At 41.7% G+C, this 23,588-nt stretch overlaps 1 protein-coding gene across 2 annotated transcripts in view; it reads left to right on the forward strand.

Annotated features, from left to right (window-relative positions):
• DMD (dystrophin) overlaps positions 1 to 23,588 on the forward strand; it is a 2,087,389-nt gene that overhangs the window by 1,845,931 nt on the left and 217,870 nt on the right. For both annotated transcript variants that reach the window (XM_081221405.1, XM_081221404.1), the window contains exon 61: positions 2,133 to 2,211. In XM_081221405.1, coding sequence (XP_081077531.1) covers positions 2,133 to 2,211 — 79 coding nt within the window. The remainder of the gene's footprint in view (positions 1 to 2,132; positions 2,212 to 23,588) is intronic.

The following is a 23,588-nucleotide window of genomic DNA, read 5'->3' on the forward strand; positions in this document are numbered from 1 at the left end:
GCAGTTGATGTCGGTGGTCATTCTCATTCATTCTCCCGTATCTATCTCTCTCTCTCTCCCTCTCTCTCTTTCCTCTTTCTCATGCGTGCACACACACACATAAACACACACATTTATCCACTGGTTTGGTCAACTAGTCATTACACAAATATTTCTTATACCACTTACTACATGCAGGGTTCAGTGCATCCTGTGGGAGGGAGGAGAGGAGAGGACAAATAAGCAAGGAATGGTTCCTGCCATCAAGAAGTTGGGGCTTCCCTGGTGGCGCAGTGGTTGAGAGTCCGCCTGCCAATGCAGGGGACGCAGGTTCATGCCCCGGTCCGGGAAGATCCCACGTGCCGCGGAGCGGCTGGGCCCGCTGAGCCTGCGTGTCCGGAGCCTGTGCTCTGCAACGGGAGAGGCCACAACAGTGAGAGGCCCGCGTACAGCAAAAAAAAAAAAAAAAGAAGAAGTTGACAGTCCATTGCAGGAGATATCCAGATCCATATAACGAAAACAATGGCTAGGGTACTGTGAGAATGCTGAGGAGGCAAACATATAACAGCCTTACATGGGGAAAAGGGGGGATAAGAGCATTCCAGAGGGAAGGAGAACACGAACAACTCTCAGGACTGTTACATTGGATGGAATGTCGCAGGACAGGCAGGTAGAGTTTGACTGAGTGCAGGGTGAGGCTGGGAAAGTAGGTTTCAAATGCCCCTCATGTTTTTCTGTGCATCGCAGTGAAGCAAACCCTCCATTTTTTTGAAATTCTATGTGGTTTTCCAAATATTTGGTCCAAGCAAAGATGGACAAGGCTAGGGAGAACGTATAAAAAAAAAGATTGTTCTGGACCTAGGCTAGGTAATAATTGATTGACATGGGAAGGTCAGAGTTGGCGTTAGACCAGACTATCTGAGCCACTTTTTCAATGAGTTTAAGATGTATTTTACTTCTTGGGAGTTATCCACACCACAGAGTGAACCTGCTTGAGCTCTGATGGCTCTGGGCAAGCTCTGACTAACCTCTAGTTTAGCATAGCCTGCTCAGAAACAAATCAAGATCCAAAGTTATAAAGCTAGGGTGCCTGGGGCCACCGTTAATATAGAATTGACAATATGCCAGATGACAAAATATACCATTTCACCCATAAAATTCTTCCCTTTTTCCCCCACTCAAAATGGAATTCACTAAGCTGAAAGGACACTGTGTCAATATATTATAGAAAAACATAATAGGAAAAAAAAGAATGGCAATCTTTATTCCATGCCACCTAAACGTATGCTTCCCACTAATTTCCAAGTCCAGTAGAATCTGAAATCTGAAAATTTCTTTATTTTCACCATCCACCCTATAGTTACCCTAAATTAAAACCTTGCCTCTGTTTCTTTGATACTTAAGTATCAATCAACTTTTGGTTACTTATTAATTTATCAATGATTATCACTCGATATCCATTAATTATCAATCAATGTGATTCTTAAAAACATGTCAAAAGCAACAGACTAAGACAAAATATATATCATTTCTGAGATCCTTTAGTCACCTAGTATAATAGCGAATGGCAACCTCCCTACCTAACCTTTTTGTGAAAGATTTAGAGTTTGCATTTTTTTTTGTTTTGTTTTGTTTTTTGTTTTTTTTTTTTGCGGTACTTGGGCCTCTCACTGTCGTGGCCTCTCCCGTTGAGGAGCACAGGCTCCGGACGCGCAGGCTCAGCGGCCATGGCTCACGGACCCAGCCGCTCCGCGGCATGTGGGATCCTCCCGGACCGGGGCACGAACCCGCGTCCCCTGCATCGGCAGGTGGACTCTCAACCACTGCACCACCAGGGAAGCCCTAGAGTTTGCATTTTTGATGGTACTAATTGGAGCAGTAATTCACTTGTGGCTACCAATGAGTAGAGTGTTTTTAGAAAATCCCATTTTAACATTGTCAAGAGAGCAAATCTTTTTTGTTTGGCCTTGGTTTGATAAAAATGGGTCTCGGAGGCCACATGTGGTAAGTGGATATTAAAACAAGGTTATAAATTGTTGTTTTAATGTTCCAGCCTTAGAAGCCCAGAAGATCTTACCAAAAAGGATACATTGTTTTAATTGCCCCTCATTATATATGATGAGAGAACAAAATTTTTCTCCTCTTCCTCGCAGGTGGCTGTTGAGGACCGCATCAGGCAGCTGCACGAAGCCCACAGGGACTTTGGCCCAGCATCCCAGCACTTCCTTTCCAGTAAGTCATTGTCAACTTTCATTGCTTAACCTCTTCACTGCATCTTGGTGGCTAAGAATTAAGAGTGGAATTACAGTTGTCTCTGCCAAATGCACTGGAGGCACAAATCATCCTGAAATATAACTTAGTGGGTAAATTCAGAAGGTTAAGAAGAGGAGGACCAATTAGATCATTTTGTCCAGCCTTCAGGTAATGCATAATTATTTCCTACAATGTATTCCCAAGTGCTAACTTTAGCAATATTTTTGAGTCTTTAGTTGTGCTTATAGCAGTTTACTTCGTCAAGCTGATAATTATATATCATATAACTATTATATGATAATTCAATATATATTACTGTGAATCTAGAATTCTTTATCTCTATATAATTCATTAAATACTCCCTGCCTGCAAGTTGGAATTTCAGCCCATTCTGTTTCCTTTCCCTAACTATTCTTATCCCTCTTTTATTCTTGACCTCTCTTCATTCTTTTTATTTTCCAGTTTTACTATTTTATTAATTATATTTTTATAATGATAGTATTTATATATTATTAATAAATATTATATCTTTTATAATTAACTATATTTTTATAATTAATACCAAGAGGAATAGCCTTGGTTAACTGAAAGTGTAATATTGGAACATCCTATAAATATAACAATGCATATTAAATTGTCAAGCTCCTGTTTTCCTCTGATTAGTGTTGTTAATTTATACTACTCTTTCTTTGATTATAAAAGTATATATATATATATATATATATATATATATATATAGGTATTTAAAAAGTCATACACCTGCCACATGGGGTTAATATCTGTTAACATTTTGATGTATTTCCTTCTGGTCATGCATGTGTATGTATGAGAGTTTAACCATCATTTAAAAAAAATTTTATTTTATATTGGAGTATAGTTGATTAACAGTGTGTTAGTTTCAAAAAAGAAAAAAACAATGTGTTCGTTTCAGGTGTACAGCAAAGTGATTCAATTTTACATATACACGTGTCTGTTTTTCAAGTACTTTTCCCATTTAGGTTATTACAGAATACTGAGCAAAGTTCCCTGTGCTATACAGTAGGTCCTTGTTGGTTATCTATTTTAAATACAACAGTGTGTATATGTCAATCCCAACCTCCCAATCTATCCCTCTCCACCACCCATCCACCCAGTAACTATAAATTAGTTCTCTAATTCTGTGAGTCTGTTTCTGCTTTGTAAATAAGTTCATTTGTATCATTTTTTTAGATTTCACATATAAGTGATATCATATGATATTTGTCTTTATCTGTCTGACTTACTTCACTTAGTATGATAATCTCCAGGTCCATCCATGTTGCTGCAAATGGCATTATATCATTCTTTTTAATGGCTGAGTAATATTCCATTGTGTATCTGTACCACAACTTCTTTATCCATTCATTTGTCAGTGGACATTTAGGTTGCTTCCATGTCTTGGCCATTGTAAACAGCACTGCAGTGAACATTCGGGTGCATGTATCCTTTCGAACCATGGTTTTCTCTGGATACATGCACAGGAGTTGGATTGCTGGATCATATGGTACCTCTGTTTTCAGTTCTTTAAGGAACCTCCCTACTGTTCTCCATAGTGACTATACCAATTGACATTCCCACCAACAGTGTAGGAGGGTTTCCTTTTCTCCACATCCTCTCCAGCATTTATTGTTTGTAGACTTTTTGATGATGGCCATTCTGACTGGTGTGAGATGATATGTCATTGTAGTTTTGATTTGCATTTCTCTAATAATTAGCAATGCTGAGCATCTTTTTATGTGCCTCTTGGCCATCTGTATATCTTATTTGGAGAAATGTCTATTTAGGTCTTCTGTCCATTTTTTGATGGGGGTGTTTGTTTTTTGATATTGAGCCGCATGAGCTGTTAGTAAATTTTGGAGATGAATCCCTTGTCGGTCACATCGTTTGCAAATATTTTCTCCCATTCTGTGGGTTATCTTTTCGTTTTGTTTATGGTTTCCTTTGCTGTGCAAAAGCTTTTGAGTTTAATTAGATCCCATTTGTTTATTTTTGTTTTTATTTCCATTACTCTAGGAAATGGATTGAAAAAGGTATTGCTGCGACTTATGTCAGAGGGTGTTCTGCCTATGTTTTCCTCTACGAGTTTTATGGTATCCAGTCTTAGATTTAGGTCTTTAATACATTTTGAGTTTATTTTTCTGTATGGTGGAGTTTAAGCATCATTTTAAGGCAGTTACTTTGTGCCTTGCAATGTTACAAATATGACCCAACTTAATCCTTATAGCAACCTATAAGGTAGATACCGTTATTATACCCATTTTTAAGATGAGGAAATTGAGGCACACAGTCACACAGCAAGTGGATGACAGGGCCAGGATTCAAACCCAAGAAGTCAGCTCCAGAGTCTGTTTTTAACCACCACACTAGACTGTCCTTTACTTTATTGATATATTTTATAGAGAAGAAGCAATTCTATATGATCTCCCTTCATTCTTTTGCCTTCCTCTTTTATTGCCATTTTCTAGTCCTTTCCTTCCTTCTCCATTTTCCATAGGTTAATAAAAAGATCCATGCTCATGAACATTTTAAAGCTTTTCACTTGATGCTTTCATGTGTGTCTCTAGTGGGCCATGTCTTTTAGAACAAAAATTCCTAGAAAGTAGTGGTCCTCTCTTTTTGTTATACACTGATAGTGTATTAAGTAAGAGGTTGTCTTCTTTTCTTGACTGGATCTAACCCTTTTATCAACATGCAGTCATTATTTAGACAGTATCACACATGCTTAGGAGGTGTCATGAAAAAAAGGACAAATTAAAGCAGGATACGTAATTGATTGGGATTGTGGCTTTTGGGAATGACTGTAAAACAATTATAAATCCTGCACATTTTGTCTTCTGTATTTTTCCCAATTTCTGGTCTGCTTAGATCGCCTTGGTGGCAGAGCCATTCTATTTGATTTAATTGAGATTAAATGTGATAACATACTTGTAAGTGACTAATAAACCATAAATAAAAATATTACTATTATGAATATTAAGTATTCCTCAGACACCATATATATTCATTCACTTTTTATTCTCTCTGCCTGCCCCATCCAAATTCCTGTGTCTTCCCCGTTAAAACCTATTCTCAGAAAAGGATACGTTATACTCATTTAACCCAGGTGACAGGTAAAGTTTAATGTGTACTTCTCCTGGGTTATTTGCATTTTAATAGGGTGAAAAGCCGTAAGCCTGAGGAATGGCTCTCAAGTGGTAGAACATCAGCCGTAATCTCTGAGCTGTAAGGGGAGAACTTGGAGGGGCCAGGAGGAGCATCCCCACACCTTTCAAAGCATATCGCACTGGTGCCCACTTCCAGAAAGGCCAGGCCTGTAGACACAGGCGCTGATTTACCTGCTTATATGGAGCCAGCCCCAGAAGTCACCAATTTCTTAAGTATTCGCGTGGAATATCAATATATGCTTAGAAGCTTTGCTTATGGATATCAAAAAATACCAATTTGGGGCCTCCCTGGTGGCGCAGTGGTTGAGAGTCCGCCTGCCGATGCAGGGGATACGGGTTCGTGCCCCGGTCTGGGAGGATCCCATATGCCGCGGAGCAGCTGGGCCCGTGAGCCATGGCCGCTGAGCCTGCGTGTCCGGAGCCTGTGCTCCGCGACGGGAGAGGCCACAACAGTGAGAGGCCCGCGTACTGCAAAAAACAAACAAACAAACAAACAAAAAATCCAATTTGGTTTAAGGAATATATGAGAAATAGGACAGTGAGACTAAAGACTAAATAAAGATTATTTCTTTGTGTTGTCCTTTTTTAAATTACAGAGGTAATATGTGCCACTCAAGGAAATGTTGGAAAGCAGAGGATACAAACAGGAAAAAAATTTTTTTTAATCCCACCACTTAGAGATAACCAGTATAAAAAATGTGGTTTTACACACACACTGAATGAATGTATACATTATACATTCTGTCTAAACAGAATGGTTTATACACATTCTGTCTTTCTCTCAGGGGTGTGTGTGTGAATTCAGATTCTCTCTCTTTTTTTTTAAGCAAACAGGGATGAAAACATTTTACAGGGCTTCCCTGGTGGCGTAGTGGTTTAGAGTCCGCCTGCCGATGCAGGGGACGCGGGTTCGTGCCCCGGTCTGGGAAGATCCCACACGGCCGCTGGGCCTGTGCGTCCAGAGCCTGTGCTCCGCAATGGGAGAGGGCACAACAGTGAGAGGCCCGTATACCACACACACAAAAAAAATTTACAGTTTTATGACCTGCTTTTTTTCCCTTAGAACTATCATAAAAATATTTTCGTGTGTTTAAATATTCCTCTGCAGAGTAATTTTTTTAAATGGCAGGGTAGTATTCCCTTCTCTGGCTGTACCACATTTACCAAGACAATTCTAAATCACTCAATATTAAGGTTATTTCAAAACTTTCACTATTTCATCTAACATTATGTATCTATCATATCTAATATTCTTCGTACACCTTTATAAACCTTTATAAACATCTCAGGTTCTTTCTACAAGATAAATGCCTAGAAAATGAAACTGCTGTGTTAAAGGATGTTTACATTTGTAAGGCTTTTGATATGTATTGCCAAACTGATCTCTAGAAAGTTGCACCAGAAATTGGGTGTGCCATCAAAATTGTATTTGAGGCAGGACCTCTCTGAAGTCACTTATTTGCTATTATTTTTATGTTCTATAAAAGAAAAAGAGCTTCCCCCCCAAAAAAAAAGTAAAAATATGTTTGAAAAAATACCACTAAGGTCATATTAAATGAGTTTGAATTGATAGATGTCTAGTAATTTGCTTCCAGGTTACCAGGAATAAAAATAGAGTGATTTCTGGGCTTCCCTGGTGGCGCAGTGGTTGAGAGTCCGCCTGCCAATACAGGGGACGCGGGCTCGTGCCCCGGTCCAGGAAGATCCCACATGCCGCAGAGCGGCTGGGCCCGTGAGCCATGGCCGCTGAGCCTGCGCTTCCGGAGCCTGTGCCCCGCAACGGGAGAGGCCACAACAGTGAGAGGCCCGCGTACCACGGGAAAAAAAAAATAGAGTGATTTCTGAGGCTTAGAAGTTACAAAGAAAAGAAAAAATAAGGATGAGCCGCAAACTGCCCCCCGTCAAACACACTCACTGTCTCTTTCTGTCTCTCTTGTCTCTCACACACGCGCGCACACACACACATACACTCTCTCACACACACTCCCCTTTGAAAATTACATTACCCAGGTGTCTTTGTTTTCTTATCAATAGGGAGAGGTGGCCTTTTACTAAAGTATACACTGTTTCTTTTTGGTGGTCCGATCTCTACTTGTTAAAGAAGCTGTTTCTTTTATCTTAGATCTGAGAGAAAAATGAGAAGAGAAAATACAGGTAAAATATGACCTTTATCTGTTGATAGATACTACTTGCCTTTAATTCTAGCTTTAATATTCTACTTCTGATTGACTTCTGCAACTTAAACCAAGAAAAAGGAGAAATTGTAATAGTGTGATTTTAATATATATTTATCCTTAAATTTTTATATATTTTAAAAATATATTCATATGTCAATGATTAAAAATGTACTGCAGTATTCACTAGCTTAGTAGTCTGAAGAATGTCCGTCTTTTGTTATTTTCAAGAATTTAGGAACCTTTTTTTTTTTTTTTTTTTTTTTTTTTTTGTGGTACGCGGGCCTCTCACTCCTGTGGCCTCTCCCGTTGTGGAGCACAGGCTCCGGATGCGCAGGCTCAGCGGCCATGGCTCACGGGCCCAGCCGCTCCGCGGCACGTGGGATCCTCCCGGGCCTGGGCACGAACCCGGGTCCCCTGCATTGGCAGGCGGACTCTCAACCACTGCGCCACCAGGGAAGCCCTAGGAACTTTTTTTAAAAAAGAATTCAAGATTTTTTTTCTGGCTATTTTCTCAATTCTCTGGGCTTCTGTTCTAAATTTTACTTTTCTCACCAAGAAGGATAACTTTGTATTTAAGTAAAGGTAGAAATCTTTCTATAACAGTAGAAAGAACTTATATTTGTCTTAATATTTCACAAGTTCTAGAATTCCCTAAAGGGCCATTTCCCAAGCCAAGTTTCTCAGAACATTAATGTACTGTATGATGTTAATAACTCTCCCTTGAAAAAATAGTTCTGGTGTCAGTAAGATTGGAAAATCACTAGGTTATAAAGGTAAGCAAATTTCTTTCCTGTTGGAATTCTTGTAGCTTTTAATATACATTGAAACTCTAAGAGGAGCACAGTGCCAGTGACTCTTATGTCCTACTTATGTGACTACGGAAACCTTTTTCAGGCATACCAATTAATTTCTCACTAAACATGCTGTGGAACATAGTATGGGAATCTTTGCCCTAAAGTAATATTTGCCAGATAGTTTAATAATGAGAACTTTCTGCTGAAGGTAGTAAAAACACGATCCAATTGAAAAGAAAATGAGTATTTATAAGGCAAAAAGGTCAACTCTTTCTTTCCTGGGGTTTCCAGCTCCACCCCAGGAGTCCCCCTGTGCTGTGGAATTTCCTAACTGGAGAGAAGCTTAGAGAGTATCTATATGAGCTGTTTTCAAAGTACTCATTAGTGAATTCTGAAATCAGTTTAATGACTTGCAACCAGCAATTTTTTAATGGAATGAAATGGAACTGATTAGAAAATAGAAAATTAGAGTACATTACACAAGCAAGGTTAAGTATCATTTTGACAGTTTGGTTTCAGTTAGGTGTGTGTGTCTGTCTCTGTATACCACGTTACAATGTAAAATGTATTCCTTCTGTGGACTGCAATAAAAAATTTTTGAGGGGTACTGAAGGACTCTAGCCCTGCCCTTACTTCACAGATGATAAAATAGAGGCAGAGAGACCAAATGACATAATCAAGGTCATACAGATGGTTATAATAAATCTGGGACTAGAACTCAGTTTCTGGACTTCTATGCCACACCTTGCATTGCCTTACCCATTAAGAGCTAACAGGCAGACCAGTGACTGTCTAGTCTATCCGATATTGCCACAGATTTTTCTCTCTTCTATTTCTCTTGGTCTGGCCATAGTAAGTTGATTTATAGAGCCTGAATTTTTCTCTCGATGCCCCTGGGCTGTCATCCCACCAATGATATGGGATATTGGTTAAGAGTACAGACTCTGAAACTAGATTAGTTGGGGTCAAATATTGGCTCAGATACTTAATCTCTTTATCTCTCATTTGTAAAATGGGGATAATAATAACATATTTCATCAAATTTGACATACCCCACCCATGTTTTAACAGCTCTGAAATCAAAATATACCTTATGTCCAATGGGGTTTTCAATTCAATGAAATATGGTAATACTATCTCATAGTTTTATAGTGAAGATCAAACTTCACTATATTTATAGTTTATATTATATGTAAAACACTTAAAACAGTGCCTAGCACATAAGTGCCATACAAGTGTTTGCTATTAGTATCTTTTTTTTTTTTTTTCTGCGGTAGGCGGGCCTCTCACTGCTGTGGCCTCTCCCGTTGTGGAGCACAGGCTCCGGACAAGCAGGCTCAGCGGCCATGGCTCAACGGGCCCAGCCGCTCCGCGGCATGTGGGATCTTCCCGGACCGGGGCACGAACCCGTGTCCCCTGCATCGGCAGGCGGACTCTCAACCACTGCGCCACCAGGGAAGCCCACTATTAGTATCTTTACTATCAACTTGGTAGTGTAACTTAGTATCCGCCTATTAGAGTCAAACTAGACATAAAAGTAGCATTCATTCTCTTGCATTTAATTCTCAGTGTAAGTAGTTCCTCTCCTTTCCGAAGATGTTTTTCGTGGTTCTAATCTGAAAGTGCGGTGTTTTGCATATTATAAGAGCTCAGCAGTTACTTGTGTAACTAATGAGTAGTTGAATAATCAATGAGTAGGGCCTTCCCTGGTGGTGCAGTGGTTAAGAATCCACCTGCCAATGCAGGGGACATGGGTTTGAGCCCTGGTCGAGGAAGATCCCACAGCCGCGGAGCAACTAAGCCCGTGTGTCACAAGTACTGAAGCCTGCATGCCACAACTACTGAAGCCCATGTGCCTAGAGCCCATGCTCCGCAACAAGAGAAGCCACCGCAATGAGAAGCCCGCACACCACAATGAAGAGTAGCCCCCGCTCACCACAGCTAGAGAAAGCCTGCACACAGCAACGAAGACCCAACACAGCCAAACCAATCAATCAATAAATAAAATCTATTTAAAAAAGTAATCTGGGCTTCCCTGGTGGCGCAGTGGTTGAGAGTCCGCCCGCCAATGCAGGGGATACGGGTTCGTGCCCCGGTCCGGGAGGATCCCACATGCCGCAGAGTGGCTAGGCCTGTGGGCCATGGTCGCTGGGCCTGCGTGTCCGGAGCCTGTGCTCCGCAACGGGAGAAGCCACAGCAGTGAGAGGCCCTCATACGGCAAAAAAAAAAAAAAAAAAGAAGTAATCAATGAGTAGACCCTGATCTCTATAAGGACAGGATGGTTTTAGTCTTGTTGACAGTTATATCCTCCAGTACCTAACCCAGTATCTGACTTGGTAAATGTTCAATAAAAGCATTCACAGTATGAATTATGTCTTATACCCAAAAGAAGAGGTAAATTTCCTCCTCCCATTGTTAAAACACAGTAGCATGAGATTTAGCATAGTGACTACCACATAGTAGACACTCAATAAATAATTTGACCTCTTATGTTGCCTCTCAGCAATGACTGATAGCATCCATAACTTTACATAGTCCTTTTTCTAAATGTCTACTGTGCCATGTAATATATTAAGGGAAAAAGCTGTCTTCAACGTGACAGTATGATCAGAACTCTGTTAGAAAATAAAATATAAACAGCAGAAAGGTATACATAAAGACAAGACTGAAAATCAAATACATCAAAATGGAAACAGCTGTTATGTTTTACTTCTTACTTTTAAAGAGTTTTTACTAATAAGCATGTATTTCTTTTATGATGGGAAAAAAACAGTAAAGGCAAAAATTTTTGTTCTCTAGCTCTTAACCCAGTGACCTCTTGCAGTATTAAACTCTATTGAAGGCTGTGGAACTCCGGAAGACGAATTTCCTTTTTACTATTTATTCTGAATTTAAAAGCTATGGGTTTCACTGAGTGATCTTCTATTTCTCAGATTATGAGACACTGTAAAAAGAAAGAACTGATCACTTATTTCTTGCAGGCTTTATAATCTTAACTGCCTTAATCAAATCCCTGGTTAACTCTTTTCCTCTTGTTAAAGTAACCCAAGTGCTTACGGTTTCTCCTTGCTACATAAGGCTGAAAAGTTTGTTTACATCTTGAGAGTTGCCAAAGCTTCACCACCACATCCTCCACTCACACACTTAATAAGAAAAAAGGTAGGGGGAGAAACTTTAAGCACACTTAATAATTGCTGACATTTCACTTAACAGTGCTGGGATCTATGCTACCATTGTCCTCAGGGGATGGATGAATTTGAAATACGAGTAGGCCCATAATTTAAAGCTCAGATCAGCTTAGAGAAGCCATCATGATAAAAGTCAGGAAGAAGCTTGCAGGTACAGTGTGAGATGATTTTCAGCCTAAAGCCATCAGGTAAAATCTCAGGGCAAAACAACTTGAGCCAATTTCTTCAACAGTCACGTGCTGTCCTGAGTACTGGGAATTTGGAACAAATGCCGTCTAACCTATCAGTGATGCTGGTAATGCCTCCATAAATTCAAAGTTAGACTTTCAGATGCCTGCAAAAAGAAGTCATGGTGATAATCATTACACTCTCTTCTCAAAACCTATTTCTATGGCCCTTTCGCCTTGAGCTCAAACTTATATTCTCCAATTTAGATCTTAGATTATTTGCTGTAGAGTATCCTTAGTAACAAAATTTTGCATCATTGGCCCCACATACCCATTTATTTGAACACAGGAGGGAGCTTAGGAAAGTTCTCCGTTTCTGCTGTGGGAATTTGTGTGCTTGAACTGGCTTCTACTAGCTCAAGAGAGCCGAGTGTTATATATACAGGAATTGAGAGCTGGTTGTCAAACTGACCTTTGGTAGCTTGAAATCAGCCATAGTGGGAATGTTTACGCCCACCTCCCAAACTGGCAAATACTGCAAATCAAGTCTTTCTTTTTCATTTTGGCATAGCTGGTTTACCAGAACACCAGCAAATTTATTTATGTTATTCGGATCACCCAAGTCCCTGGAGGCAAAGCTCAGGCCCCAAATATCTATCTGCCTGAGGTAGGATGCCCATTTGTCCCGGTTTGTCCGGGATGTTCTTGCTTTTAGCACTTAAACTCCCATGTCCCAGGAAACCCCCTCAGTCCCGGGCTCACGAGGATGGTTGATCACCCACTCCTTTGGTAACATTCCACAGAAATAGAGCCCTACACAGGGTTTCTTGTACAAGTAAGCTGTTGAGCGAGCATCTCTCAGGTGAAGGGGAGGGAGGGAGGGAAGCAGGATAAGGTAGGGGGAAGAGTGGTCAGGGAGTTAGGCTAAGCAAGGAGGCGGAGGCTCACCTCAGCCTGATCCTACCAGGAACTCTGGAGCATGAATTGCCCCCCACAGTTGGCCCCATTTTGAGGCAAGGGAGCTGGGCTTTCTGCTCCCCCGTGTCAGTCAGCCATTGGCCGTGGATTTCTGGGGCGTAGTGGACAGCGAGGCAGTTTCCATTTCCCTGAGGGAGGTACTCTGGAGCTGGGGGCAGTGGGCCCATAGCAGCCAGTGCTCACAGAAGCTGGGGGTGGGTATGCCAGCTGGGGGGAAGGGATCTGAGCGGGACACCGAGAGCATGGACCTCTCCTATAGGCTTCATGAAGCTACTGTGATACCCTGTGCATTATCTGGCTCTCGAGCTAAATGGTGAGGTTTAGCTTGGTCACCAACCACCTCTCCTTCATCACATACCTGCATGGAAATTAGCCTCGTGGCATGGCAGAGATGAGGCAAGCACCTGTTTCTTTCCCATTTCATCTTCCTCATCATGACAGATTCCTCTGGGCCTCATGAGGACCTAGGCAGGGAGACCAGCATCACAGCACTGGATCAGTTTCCTGACACAGGGGCACTCTTTTCGTGGAATGCTGGCTCTGAAAGGTATATTTTTACACTCCCCGGAAAATGAAGGCGTTGGTGCGTTTGGCCTAGGGTAGCATTTTGTCATCTGTCTCAAAATACAAAGCTTTGCACAACAGAAATGGTGGAATCACATCCCTGTGGGCAAAAATCATTACTCTTGTTTTTTCTATTTGGATGTTTTCCATTTTCAGAACACAGCCAGTTTGGGATTAGAAAATACTTTTTGGTGAGGACTTTGAGGTGAGGACAAAAGGCATTTTGGGTTTTTTTGTAGACTTACATAAACTATTCCTGGTTTAAAAAACCCCCCTTTTGAATTTTTAAATATACTTTCAGATATCAGCAGTAACAATCATCTTGATTTCAGTCAACTGCAGATGTGCTTCGGAATGCGCTGTGTCTCTTTAAGGCTGGAAGGAACAAGGATGGGCTTAGGTGAGGAGGGGCATTTTAAGGATACATGGAAGCATAGGGAACGACGTTCGCCATGCAGCATGTGTTTGCTTCTCTCTGTATTTGCCTTTGCTGCCATAGACTTCAGGCTCCCTTAGTACACAGCTTCTCTCTTCTCTCCACCTCCTCCTTACTCATAGTTTCCACTGCCTTGTGACTTACTTTCTTCTTTAGCTCCCTGACTTTTTTCTAACTTCCCCACCTCTCTACCATCTAAATTTCTCTCTGTGTATTACAATCAGGCTCTCTAAGAAAGAGCATCTGATTGGCTCACTTATTTACTGTCTATTTAGGATGAAGACCATCTCATAAGCCAAGGCCAGACTGTAACCAGACATTTTTTGACCTGGGCACTAGTGGCATCTTAAGCCAGGCAATTCTTGATCGTGGGGGCTGTCCTGTGCATTATAGGATGTTCAGTCCTGAGGGGTATCTGGATCACTAAGGGTGTCCAGAACACATATTCAGAAGGACTGTATTTGAGTCCTGACTCCACCGTCATTGCACCATCTGAAGCAAGTTTTGTTTTCTCCCTGAGCCTTATTTTTCTGATATGCAAAATGGGAATAATGATATCTCCCTTACCGAAATGTTATCAGGATAAAATGAGAAAATGGATATAAAGTTGCTTTGCAAAACGTTAATCACCATACAAATCATGTTTGTAATCACATACTTATGGGATGTTGTCTGAATGATAGTAATCCTGGAATCAACCTCTCTGCCTCAACTGGGCAGCATTGGTCTTTAACCTTTGGATCCACTCTTAACTACTATGGCCAGGCACCGTCCCTGGCCTCTCCCCACTGCATGCCGGTACTACCACTCTCCCTCAGTCGTGATAACCAAAAATGTCTCCAGAGATTGTCAAATGCCTCCTCGAGGGTGGAATTGCCCCTGGTTGATGACCACTCCTGTATACCAAACCCCTGGACAGTTTGGGGCCACTGCAGTAGGGTCACGTGGAACACTAAGTAGAATGACCTCTGTCTGGGAATCATTTGAGACTACTTTTCTGCACTTCGAGGTCCCCTTCAATGAAGAGACAACCTTCAGCTGACTGTCCCTTCGGGAATGGCCTCAGCTACCTTGCCTAAGATCACACCCCTTCCACGGGCAGCTCCCTGAGGGGTTGAGTGAGACTGTCACCGGGCCGCATCCTTGCTTGACTTCTCCCTGTTGCCTTTCCTGCTTCCTTCTTCTCCCTTCCATAGGTGTTGATCGCAAAGGCACAACGTACTAAATACCCTGCTCTCTGAACTTTGTCTTAGAGTCTGCTTCCTGGGGAACCCAATCTGTGACAGGGCAATGTACCTGACAGACATTTAGAAGCATCTGAGCAAAAAAGCATTATAATAGACTCACTCTAGTCACTGGGTGACTTGATTTACTCTTGCTTTCATAACGATGTTGATGATTTTGTCCAGTGTATGTAGTGATGATCATTATTTAAGGTGTCTGACCTCATGAGCTCCATTAATGGGTAAGGACTTTTGGGACAGCATAAAATTACATCAGCCCCTTGCCTCACACCTAAAGCTCGGCAGGATACATACCAATGACAGGCAAGGGTTAGAATGAAGGAGACTCAGTAAAATAGATCATAAAAGGAAATGGGTTGGAGTGTGAGCACCACAAGGGTAAAGGATATGCATCGCTCTTTTTTTTTTAATGTCATGCATCTGACACCTTGCAGATAGATGCAGGATGTGCCTTGATTGAATGAATAACTGCGCACTCTAAAGATTATTCCCACTCTAATATGATAGGAAGGAACTTAGTCTAGTGCCTAGCCTAATGTCCTAAAAAAGTTATGAGCTTCACTTTATTTTCAGCCAGCTAAGAACTGATTCATTTTGTCACTCAACAAATGTCTATTCAATGACCAATATAGGTCAAACTCTTTTTAGGTACTGGGGAAACAGTAGTAAATAGAAGAAAATTTCTCTCTCATGGAGCTTGAATTTTACTAGGAGAAGGCAATCAGGTCATGATCAGTTTGATAAAGAAGAATAAAGAAGTCTAAAGGGGCTAGAGGTGATAGGGGAAAAGAACTCTTTAAATGGGGTGGTCAGGGCGGTGACATTTCATAGAGAAATGAGGAAGCACACCAGGCAGATATGGGGGGGCAAAGGGTTCCAGGTAGAGGAAACAGTAAATGCAAAGGCCCTGAGATGGGAGCATACTTAGGGGGGTTGAGGAAAAATAAAGAGGCTAGTATGACTGAAGCCAAGGAAGCAAGATGCTGAATAATAGGAGGTCATTGAGCACCCAGTAGCCAGACCAGGTAGAGTCTTGTCGACTACAGTTAAAAGCAGGCGGAATCTGTTCTTAGTATGAAGGGAAGACTTGGGAGGGTTCTAAGCTACGAAGCGACATGATCTGACTTACTGTGCCTGTAGCATCCATTCATTCATTCACGTATTTCTTAACAAACACTAAGCACTTGGAATAGGAAGATGAGAAAGACAGAATCCTGGCTTTGGGACACTCAAATTCTAAATCAGTTGAGTTAGACCTGTAAAAAGAGATAGACCTATTAAAACAACCATGACCCTCTATAGTTGCGGTAAATAGTGGGTGTTACAGGAGTGTTGTGGAAGGAGGAATTCTCCAGTGAGGAAAATGAGATGTTCTGTATAGACTAGTATTAATGCACATTGTCCCTGCAGCTACATGCAAATCAAAGGTGGAGACTATTTCATCTGATAGGGATCTGGCAGAGAATGCTTCTGATTACTTGTGCCTTGATTTTACTTAGCAAGAGTCACAGGATGCATTCAGTGATGAAAATCAGGTTCTCTCTTCTCCTTATCCATTCTGATATGATGACTATCCCCCTTTCCAATTTCACCTGTAGCCTCCTTATAGCCCTTTTGTCCAGAAAAGGGATTTCTTATGTATGTATAATGAATATAAATATAGGTTTTAGAGAGTGCTAATGTTTTAATGAGCTAGAAATAGGCAGACGAGAGAATAATTGAAGGATTAGTCAACATGGGGGCAATTTGACTTGAAAGAGAAAATCTGAGCAGGAAATGTCTGGGAAAAAATGTAGAGGAGGAATGGAATGGAATGAGCTCATTTATGATGTGGGTTAAGGACAGTGGGATTTAGTCTCAAAAGGTAAAAGGTGAGAGTTCGTGTTGTAGAACTTGACCTAGGGCAGCTATCAAGAGAAAGACTAATTCAAAAGACTTGGCCCAGGCAGTCTGGAGCAGATGCATCCATTAGAGCTGTCAGGAGAAGAGGGAAAGTTTTGAAACCAAATCCTTGGTTATTCCTGGAGCCCAACACAGAAGCTCACTAGAACCCTTGCTATCTTAGGACAAAATAAAGGGCAACATGGCTTATGTCTTAGACAGAACAGGTCAGATACTTACCCTAACATGAACCACCTGCACCAAGTTAAATAGAACAAAAAAGAAGATAGTAAGTTTGGTAATGTGAAATTTAATTTAAAAATCAGAACTGAAAATAGAAATGAAAATGAAATGTTTTATTTCTTTCTATAAATGCTTACCTACTTGTTTTGAGTTCCTAAGCAATACTAATATAGAATGATGAAACACAGCTGACTTTTGTAGTTGACACCAACATCAGAATGCCAAAAGGAAGATTTGTCTTCTTTCAAGTTTTATTACTCTATGAGAACTGCCTAAAATTTTTTTGAAGAGTCAGCAAACGGCTGGGAAAGGAAGAAGAGGGATTATTTAGCGGAGTCGCTTCCTGGGCCCATGACTTGGTGGTTAACAGTCTGTTTAACTCTAGGACCATAGAGTCTTTCTCGTTTTGCCTGGTTACCCTGGGATTCCTCACACTGGCAGTGAGTTAGTTAATAGAATACATATCCTGATAACTCACTACATTAATTATGATGATAATAATAATGATAGGGGTGGGAATAGGAATACAAAAAATATTGAGCTCTTAACGCTGAGGAAAGCATCTCACATGGATTAACCTGTTTAATCCTCACAACAACCCTGTAAACTAAGGACTGTTATTGTCTCCACTTCACGGAAGAGAAAAGTGAGATGGGAGAAGCTTAATAACACATTCAAGTTCACACTTGTAACCATTATGGATTATCAGCTTCAGAGAAGGGGTTCCAGGGACTAGTGAGTGGCAACCCACAAGTCTCAACTGCGTATACTAAAGGGGATAATCCCCATTAACTCTTTGGATGATAGTAGAGGAAGTGGCTAGTAACAATTGGAGGAGACTTGGCTTGCGAATATTTTTTAATTCTTTTTTTTTTTTTTTTTTTTGCAGTACGCAGGCCTCTCACTGCTGTGGCCTCTCCCGTTGCGGAGCACAGGCTCCGGACGCGCAGGCTCAGCAGCCATGGCTCACGGGCCCAGCCGCTCTGCGGCATGTGGGATCTTCCTGGCCCGGGGCACGAACCCGTGTCCCCTGCATCGGCAGGCGGACTCTCAACCACTGTGCCACCAGGGAAGCCCCCTATTTTTCTATTCTTTAATCTCTTTGATGTTCTTTCTTCTCTCCTGCACCCTCTCCCCCTCCCTCCTCCTCCTCTTCTTCCTCCCTTGCTCTCTCCCCCTCTCGCCCTCTAGTCCTTGCCCTCCTATATGAGAATGGAAAGTTTCTGTTGTCATACTTACGGGTCTACAGGTCAACTATAGTTCAGGTGATCTAGATAGTTTGACTGGGGAGCTCTGCTTCAGGCTGCAGGTTGGCTAGGTTTGATCTACAGGTTGGCTGCTGGGTCAGTTCAGATTGTCTCTAAATGTGGTGGGTTTTGAGTCCCAGGCTGAAGGATCAGAGGCCACATGGGGCATGTGCTTATGGCAGCTCACCAGAGTGTAAGAGCACAAGCTTCCGTTCATATCATGTCTGCTGAAGCCCCACTGGCCAAAGCAAATCATATGGTCAAGCTCAAGGACAAGGGGCTGGGAAGCACACTCTGCCAGCCCTGTAGCTCTGACTAAGGTATACATATTTAATTCTTTTACAATGCAGTAAAGAATTGAGGCCAAAATGTACTCTCTCCCACCCTCTTATTGCTTTTATTGCTATCATCTTCTTAGCTCTTTCTCACTCTTATCTTGCCTCCTACATGGATATACATCCCATCTATAGTCATTTGGTTTTTAATAACTGAGTGGCTCCCTACTGGCTCAGGATTCAAATTTTACTTTCCTCGAAATTTCCCTGGTGCCTAGTACAATACCATTCACACAGAGAGCATTCAGCAGATGGTGTTGACTGCCTGCTGTTTTTTAAAAGCACATCTGGAGAGATACTAAACGCACCTGGCGATATTGCGCTGATTTGTTAGTAACCTGGCTAACCCAGATGGCCTATAGACTGTAGCCACCTTTACCCAGAGGAAAGTTCTGTGGTAATACAGTCAGCCAATTCTGTTAGAAATTATTCAGAAATTCCATGAGTCAGTCATGGCTCGATTTATATAGACACCTATCCTCCTATATTGGGCCTTATGAGGCTTGATTTTTTTTCTTACTGTCTTAATAATCACAATGAGGTTCCTGGAGTTTTGTATAAGTCAGTATGAAGGAGCTTTTCTCTCGAGTAATGACACCAAGTATTGGTTATTAGACTTTGTGGGACGGTGCAGCCAGCAGCGCTGGATATTAGACATAGTGTTTATCTCCACAACTCAGTCACCTTGCCAAGTAGTTTAGTATGAACTCTTGACTTCCCAGATCAAATGTCAGCCTGATATTCTAAATGACAAATCCCATGGTGTGATATTCTGTCCACCATACGCGATGGTCTCAGAGCTGTGTTATCTGTCTGACAGCTCATATAATATTTACACGTTGTTATTCATGAGGAATTTTAGTTAGCCATAAAGATTTTCACAGCTATGGCAGACATTAGAGGTCTCATTCATCACTCTTGTGACCTTCCCCTCTGGAATGTAACCCATCTGTCTTGGCTGTTGAAATCTTTATGGAAAATCTGCCCATCTTTGAAAGTTTAGTAAGTGATCTTAAAGTTTTCATTGAATCTTTACTTTTGATATATGATACAGACATATAAAATACTGTTCTTATTTTAATGTTTTGGAAAGTGTTAAATTTAACTTGGCCTTTCATTTAAATGACAGAAAACTTAATCTTGCTACAGGAACTATATGGATCACATCAAAAGAGAATAGAAATCGTACAGAAAGCAATTGCAGTGGGGAAAAATGACATATATACATATACATGTGGCATTGATAACTACATGAAAACTGAAACACTGTATTATAATCTTGATTATGACCTTAGGACGTAAAAATGTAGAAATAAGTTTCATGTAATTTATTATTATAAAGAAGACCCTAAACAAATTGCATAAAGAAACGAATCAAATGGGCTGGTTTACAGGACAGGAGAGAGGCATGACTGACCCTCAGATACTCCCCCTCCGCATTTACGTTATCCTCATTTCATACACAGCTTCTCAATTGCTTGGTTAGAACCTAATCCTGCTACTTCCCCTCTATCTACCTGCTCCATCAGCGTGTATGATCTGGTTTGGCCTTCACCACTTTTTTTATTTCTTAAACATCTTAATTGAAGTATAATTGCTTTACAATGTTGTATTAGTTTCTGCTGTATAACAAAGTGAGTCAGCTATACGTATACATATATCCCCATATCCCCTCCCTCTTGCGTCTCCCTCCCACCCTCCTTATCCCACCCCTCTAGGTGGGATAAGCACAGAGCACCGAGCTGATCTCCCTGTGCTATGCAGCTGCTTTCCACTAGCTATCTACCTTACGTTTGGTAGTGTATATATGTCCATGCCTCTCTCTCGCTTTGTCACAGCTTACCCTTCCCCCTCCCCATATCCTCAAGTCCATTCTCAAGTAGGTCTGTGTCTTTATTCCTGTTATACCCCTAGGTTCTTCATGACATATTTTTTCTTAAATTCCATATATATGTATTAGCATACGGTATTTGTCTTTCTCTTTCTGACTTCACTCTGTATGACAGACTCTAGGTCCATCCACCTCACTACAAATAACTCAATTTCGTTTCTTTTTATGGTTGAGTAATATTCCATTGTATATATGTGCCACATCTTCTGTATCCATTCATCTGTAGATGGACACTTAGGTTGCTTCCATGTCCTGGCTGTTGTAAATAGTGCTGCCATGAACATAGGGGTACATGTTTCTTTTTGAACAATGGTTTTCTCAGGGTATATGCCCAGTAGTGGGATTGCTGGGTCATATGGTAGTTCTATTTGTAGTTTTGTTTGTTTGTTTGTTTGTTTGTTTTGCGTTATGCGGGCCTCTCACTGTTGTGGCCTCTCCCGTTGCGGAGCACAGGCTCCGGACGCGCAGGCTCAGCGGCCATGGCTCACAGGCCCAGCCGCTCCGCGGCATGTGGGATCCTCCCAGACCGGGGCACGAACCCGTGTCCCCTGCATCGGCAGGCAGACTCTCAACCCACTGCACCACCAGGGAAGCCCCCTATTTGTAGTTTTTTAAGGAACCTCCATACTGTTCTCCATAGTGGCTGTACCAATTTATATCCCACCAACAGCTCTTTGCAGCTTTTCTATTGCCACCACCATTTTCGTGCATTCCCCAGGGTACAGTTCTCTTAACAGCCTTCTTTCCTTAAAGAGTCCAGCCATTTTTATAGCGTCAGCTACCATACTTACAGTCTTATGGCCTTACAGTACTTACAGTACTTACAGTCTTGTTCTTTCACTGAGTTTCAGTGAAAAGACCCACCTTACAAATATTTTAACCTAAACACATAATTTATCTGAAATTCACCTCCCAGTTTATTTTTCCTGTCAGTGAAACTCCCAGTTGCCTCCTAAGTCTTAGAAGTATACAGAGTCATCTATGATTTCTCACTTTCACTGGGCACCAAATTCACGTATGAACTACCTCTCGAACTCCACACTCTCCTACCTCTAATCCACTGTATATAGCACCACAAGAACCATCTTATCTTTTCATCATCAGAATGCTCTGATTATAAAATATTCTATGACCCTCTATTTCCCATTGTATCATATACGAACTAATCTCTTCATCATTCACGCTGGTTAAAGACCAATGCTGCCCGTTGAGGCAGAGAGATTGATTCCAGGATTACTATCATTCAGACAACATCCCATAAGTATGTGATTACAAACGGGATTTGTATGGTGATTAACATTTTGCAAAGCAATTTTATATCCATTTTCTCATTTTATCCTGATAACATTTTGGTAAGGGAGATATCATTATTCCCATTTTGCATATAAGAAAAATAAGGCTCAGGGAGAAAACAAAACTTGCTTCAGATTGTGCAATGATGGTGGAGTCAGGACTCAAATACAGTCCTTCTGAATATGTGTTCTGGACACCCTTAGTGATCCAGATACCCCTCAGGACTCTAGGTTGGGATTTGAGATAGAAAGCCACTGTGCTGAATCCCTTTCTGAGCTCAAAAAGTTTATAGGCTATCATGGAAAGAGGGGATGTGAAAGGCATGTTCTCAAATAGTCCACTGTATCATGCAGTATATCTAACGTGCCTTGAGAATTATACCAACTGAATGCCATTGACCTGTGGACTGTGGAGTTTTCTCTTTCCACCTTGATCAATAAAGAAAGACTCCTGTTGGCAAGAATGCCATTTGTATAAAATGCCCTTAAAATGTTCCTCTCCTGGGCTTCCCTGGTGGCGCAGTGGTTGGGAGTCCACCTGCCGATGCAGGAGACACGGGTTCGTGCCCCAGTCCGGGAAGATCCCGCATGCCGTGGAGCAGCTGGGCCCGTGAGCGATGGCCGCTGAGCCTGCGCGTCCGGAGCCTGTGCTCCGCAACGGGAGAGGCCACAACAGTGAGAGGCCTGCGTACCGGAGAAAAAAAAAAAAAAGTTCCTCTCCTTGAATCAAGTAAATATACTTCTAGGAATTTTGCTTAAGAAAATTAACAAAAATCTGTACAAAGTTTTCTCTACAAAGATGTTCATTGCAGCCTTACTCATACCAGTGAAAAACTGGAAACAACCTAAATATTCCCAGAGGGAACTTCTTCAATAAATCATGGTACTTCCATTAATGGAATACTATTCAGCCGTTTAAAATGTAAGCCAGGAATGATGTGAGCAACCATAGAAGGTTTGAGTGAGTGAGAGTGGTTCAGTTAGAAGCAGGTTTGCCTGAATGTAACAGAAAACTCAAATAACAGTGGCTTACAGAAAGTAGGGGTTTATAAGTCTCTCACATAGAAATCCAGAGAGAAACCGGAATGATAACTGCATATTCGTCAGGAACGCAGATTTCTCATATCTTTTCCTCAGTCATTCTTAGTGCATAGCTCCTGTAGCTTAAGTTGTCAGAGTCCTGCCCATATCCCCTCTTGCATTCACCATGCCCAGGCTCACCAAGCGTAGGCTTCCAGCTGCACATACCTGTGACTCTGCCTTTAAGGCCTTCTTCTCAGGCCGTCAGAACCTGCTCATCAACACGAGGGGCAGGCCACAAGTGCCGGGGAGTCAAAGACTCCCCATACTCCAGGAATAGCCCTCAAGCAATAGTAGATAAGTTCCCCGTTCCCCTGGGGGGTGCGAGGGATAACTCTTTAGTGTGTTCTACACTGAAGCCCCAGCTGCACTGGGCCCCAGGTGTCCGAAGCAATAATGCAAACTTTATCAGCTTTCCTCCCTTCTGTGTCTCACTTCCGGCTCTTCTACCAGTGCTTCCCTAAATCATGGCTTAAACTCATTGCACTCATATCCTTGCCTCTGTCTACTTCTGGGGAACTGCAACCAAGACGGCTTCTGTTCTCCTGGTTACTATAGCTCTGGACATCATGACATCTAAGGCAGGAAGAAAGAGGATGGGAAAAGGGCAAAGCTACCTTTCAATTTAGTCAGCCATCTTTAAAGAACTTTCCCAGA

The sequence above is a fragment of the Mesoplodon bidens genome (assembly GCF_964165515.1).
Source record: "Mesoplodon bidens genome assembly, chromosome: X".
Classification (NCBI taxonomy): domain Eukaryota; kingdom Metazoa; phylum Chordata; class Mammalia; order Artiodactyla; family Ziphiidae; genus Mesoplodon; species Mesoplodon bidens.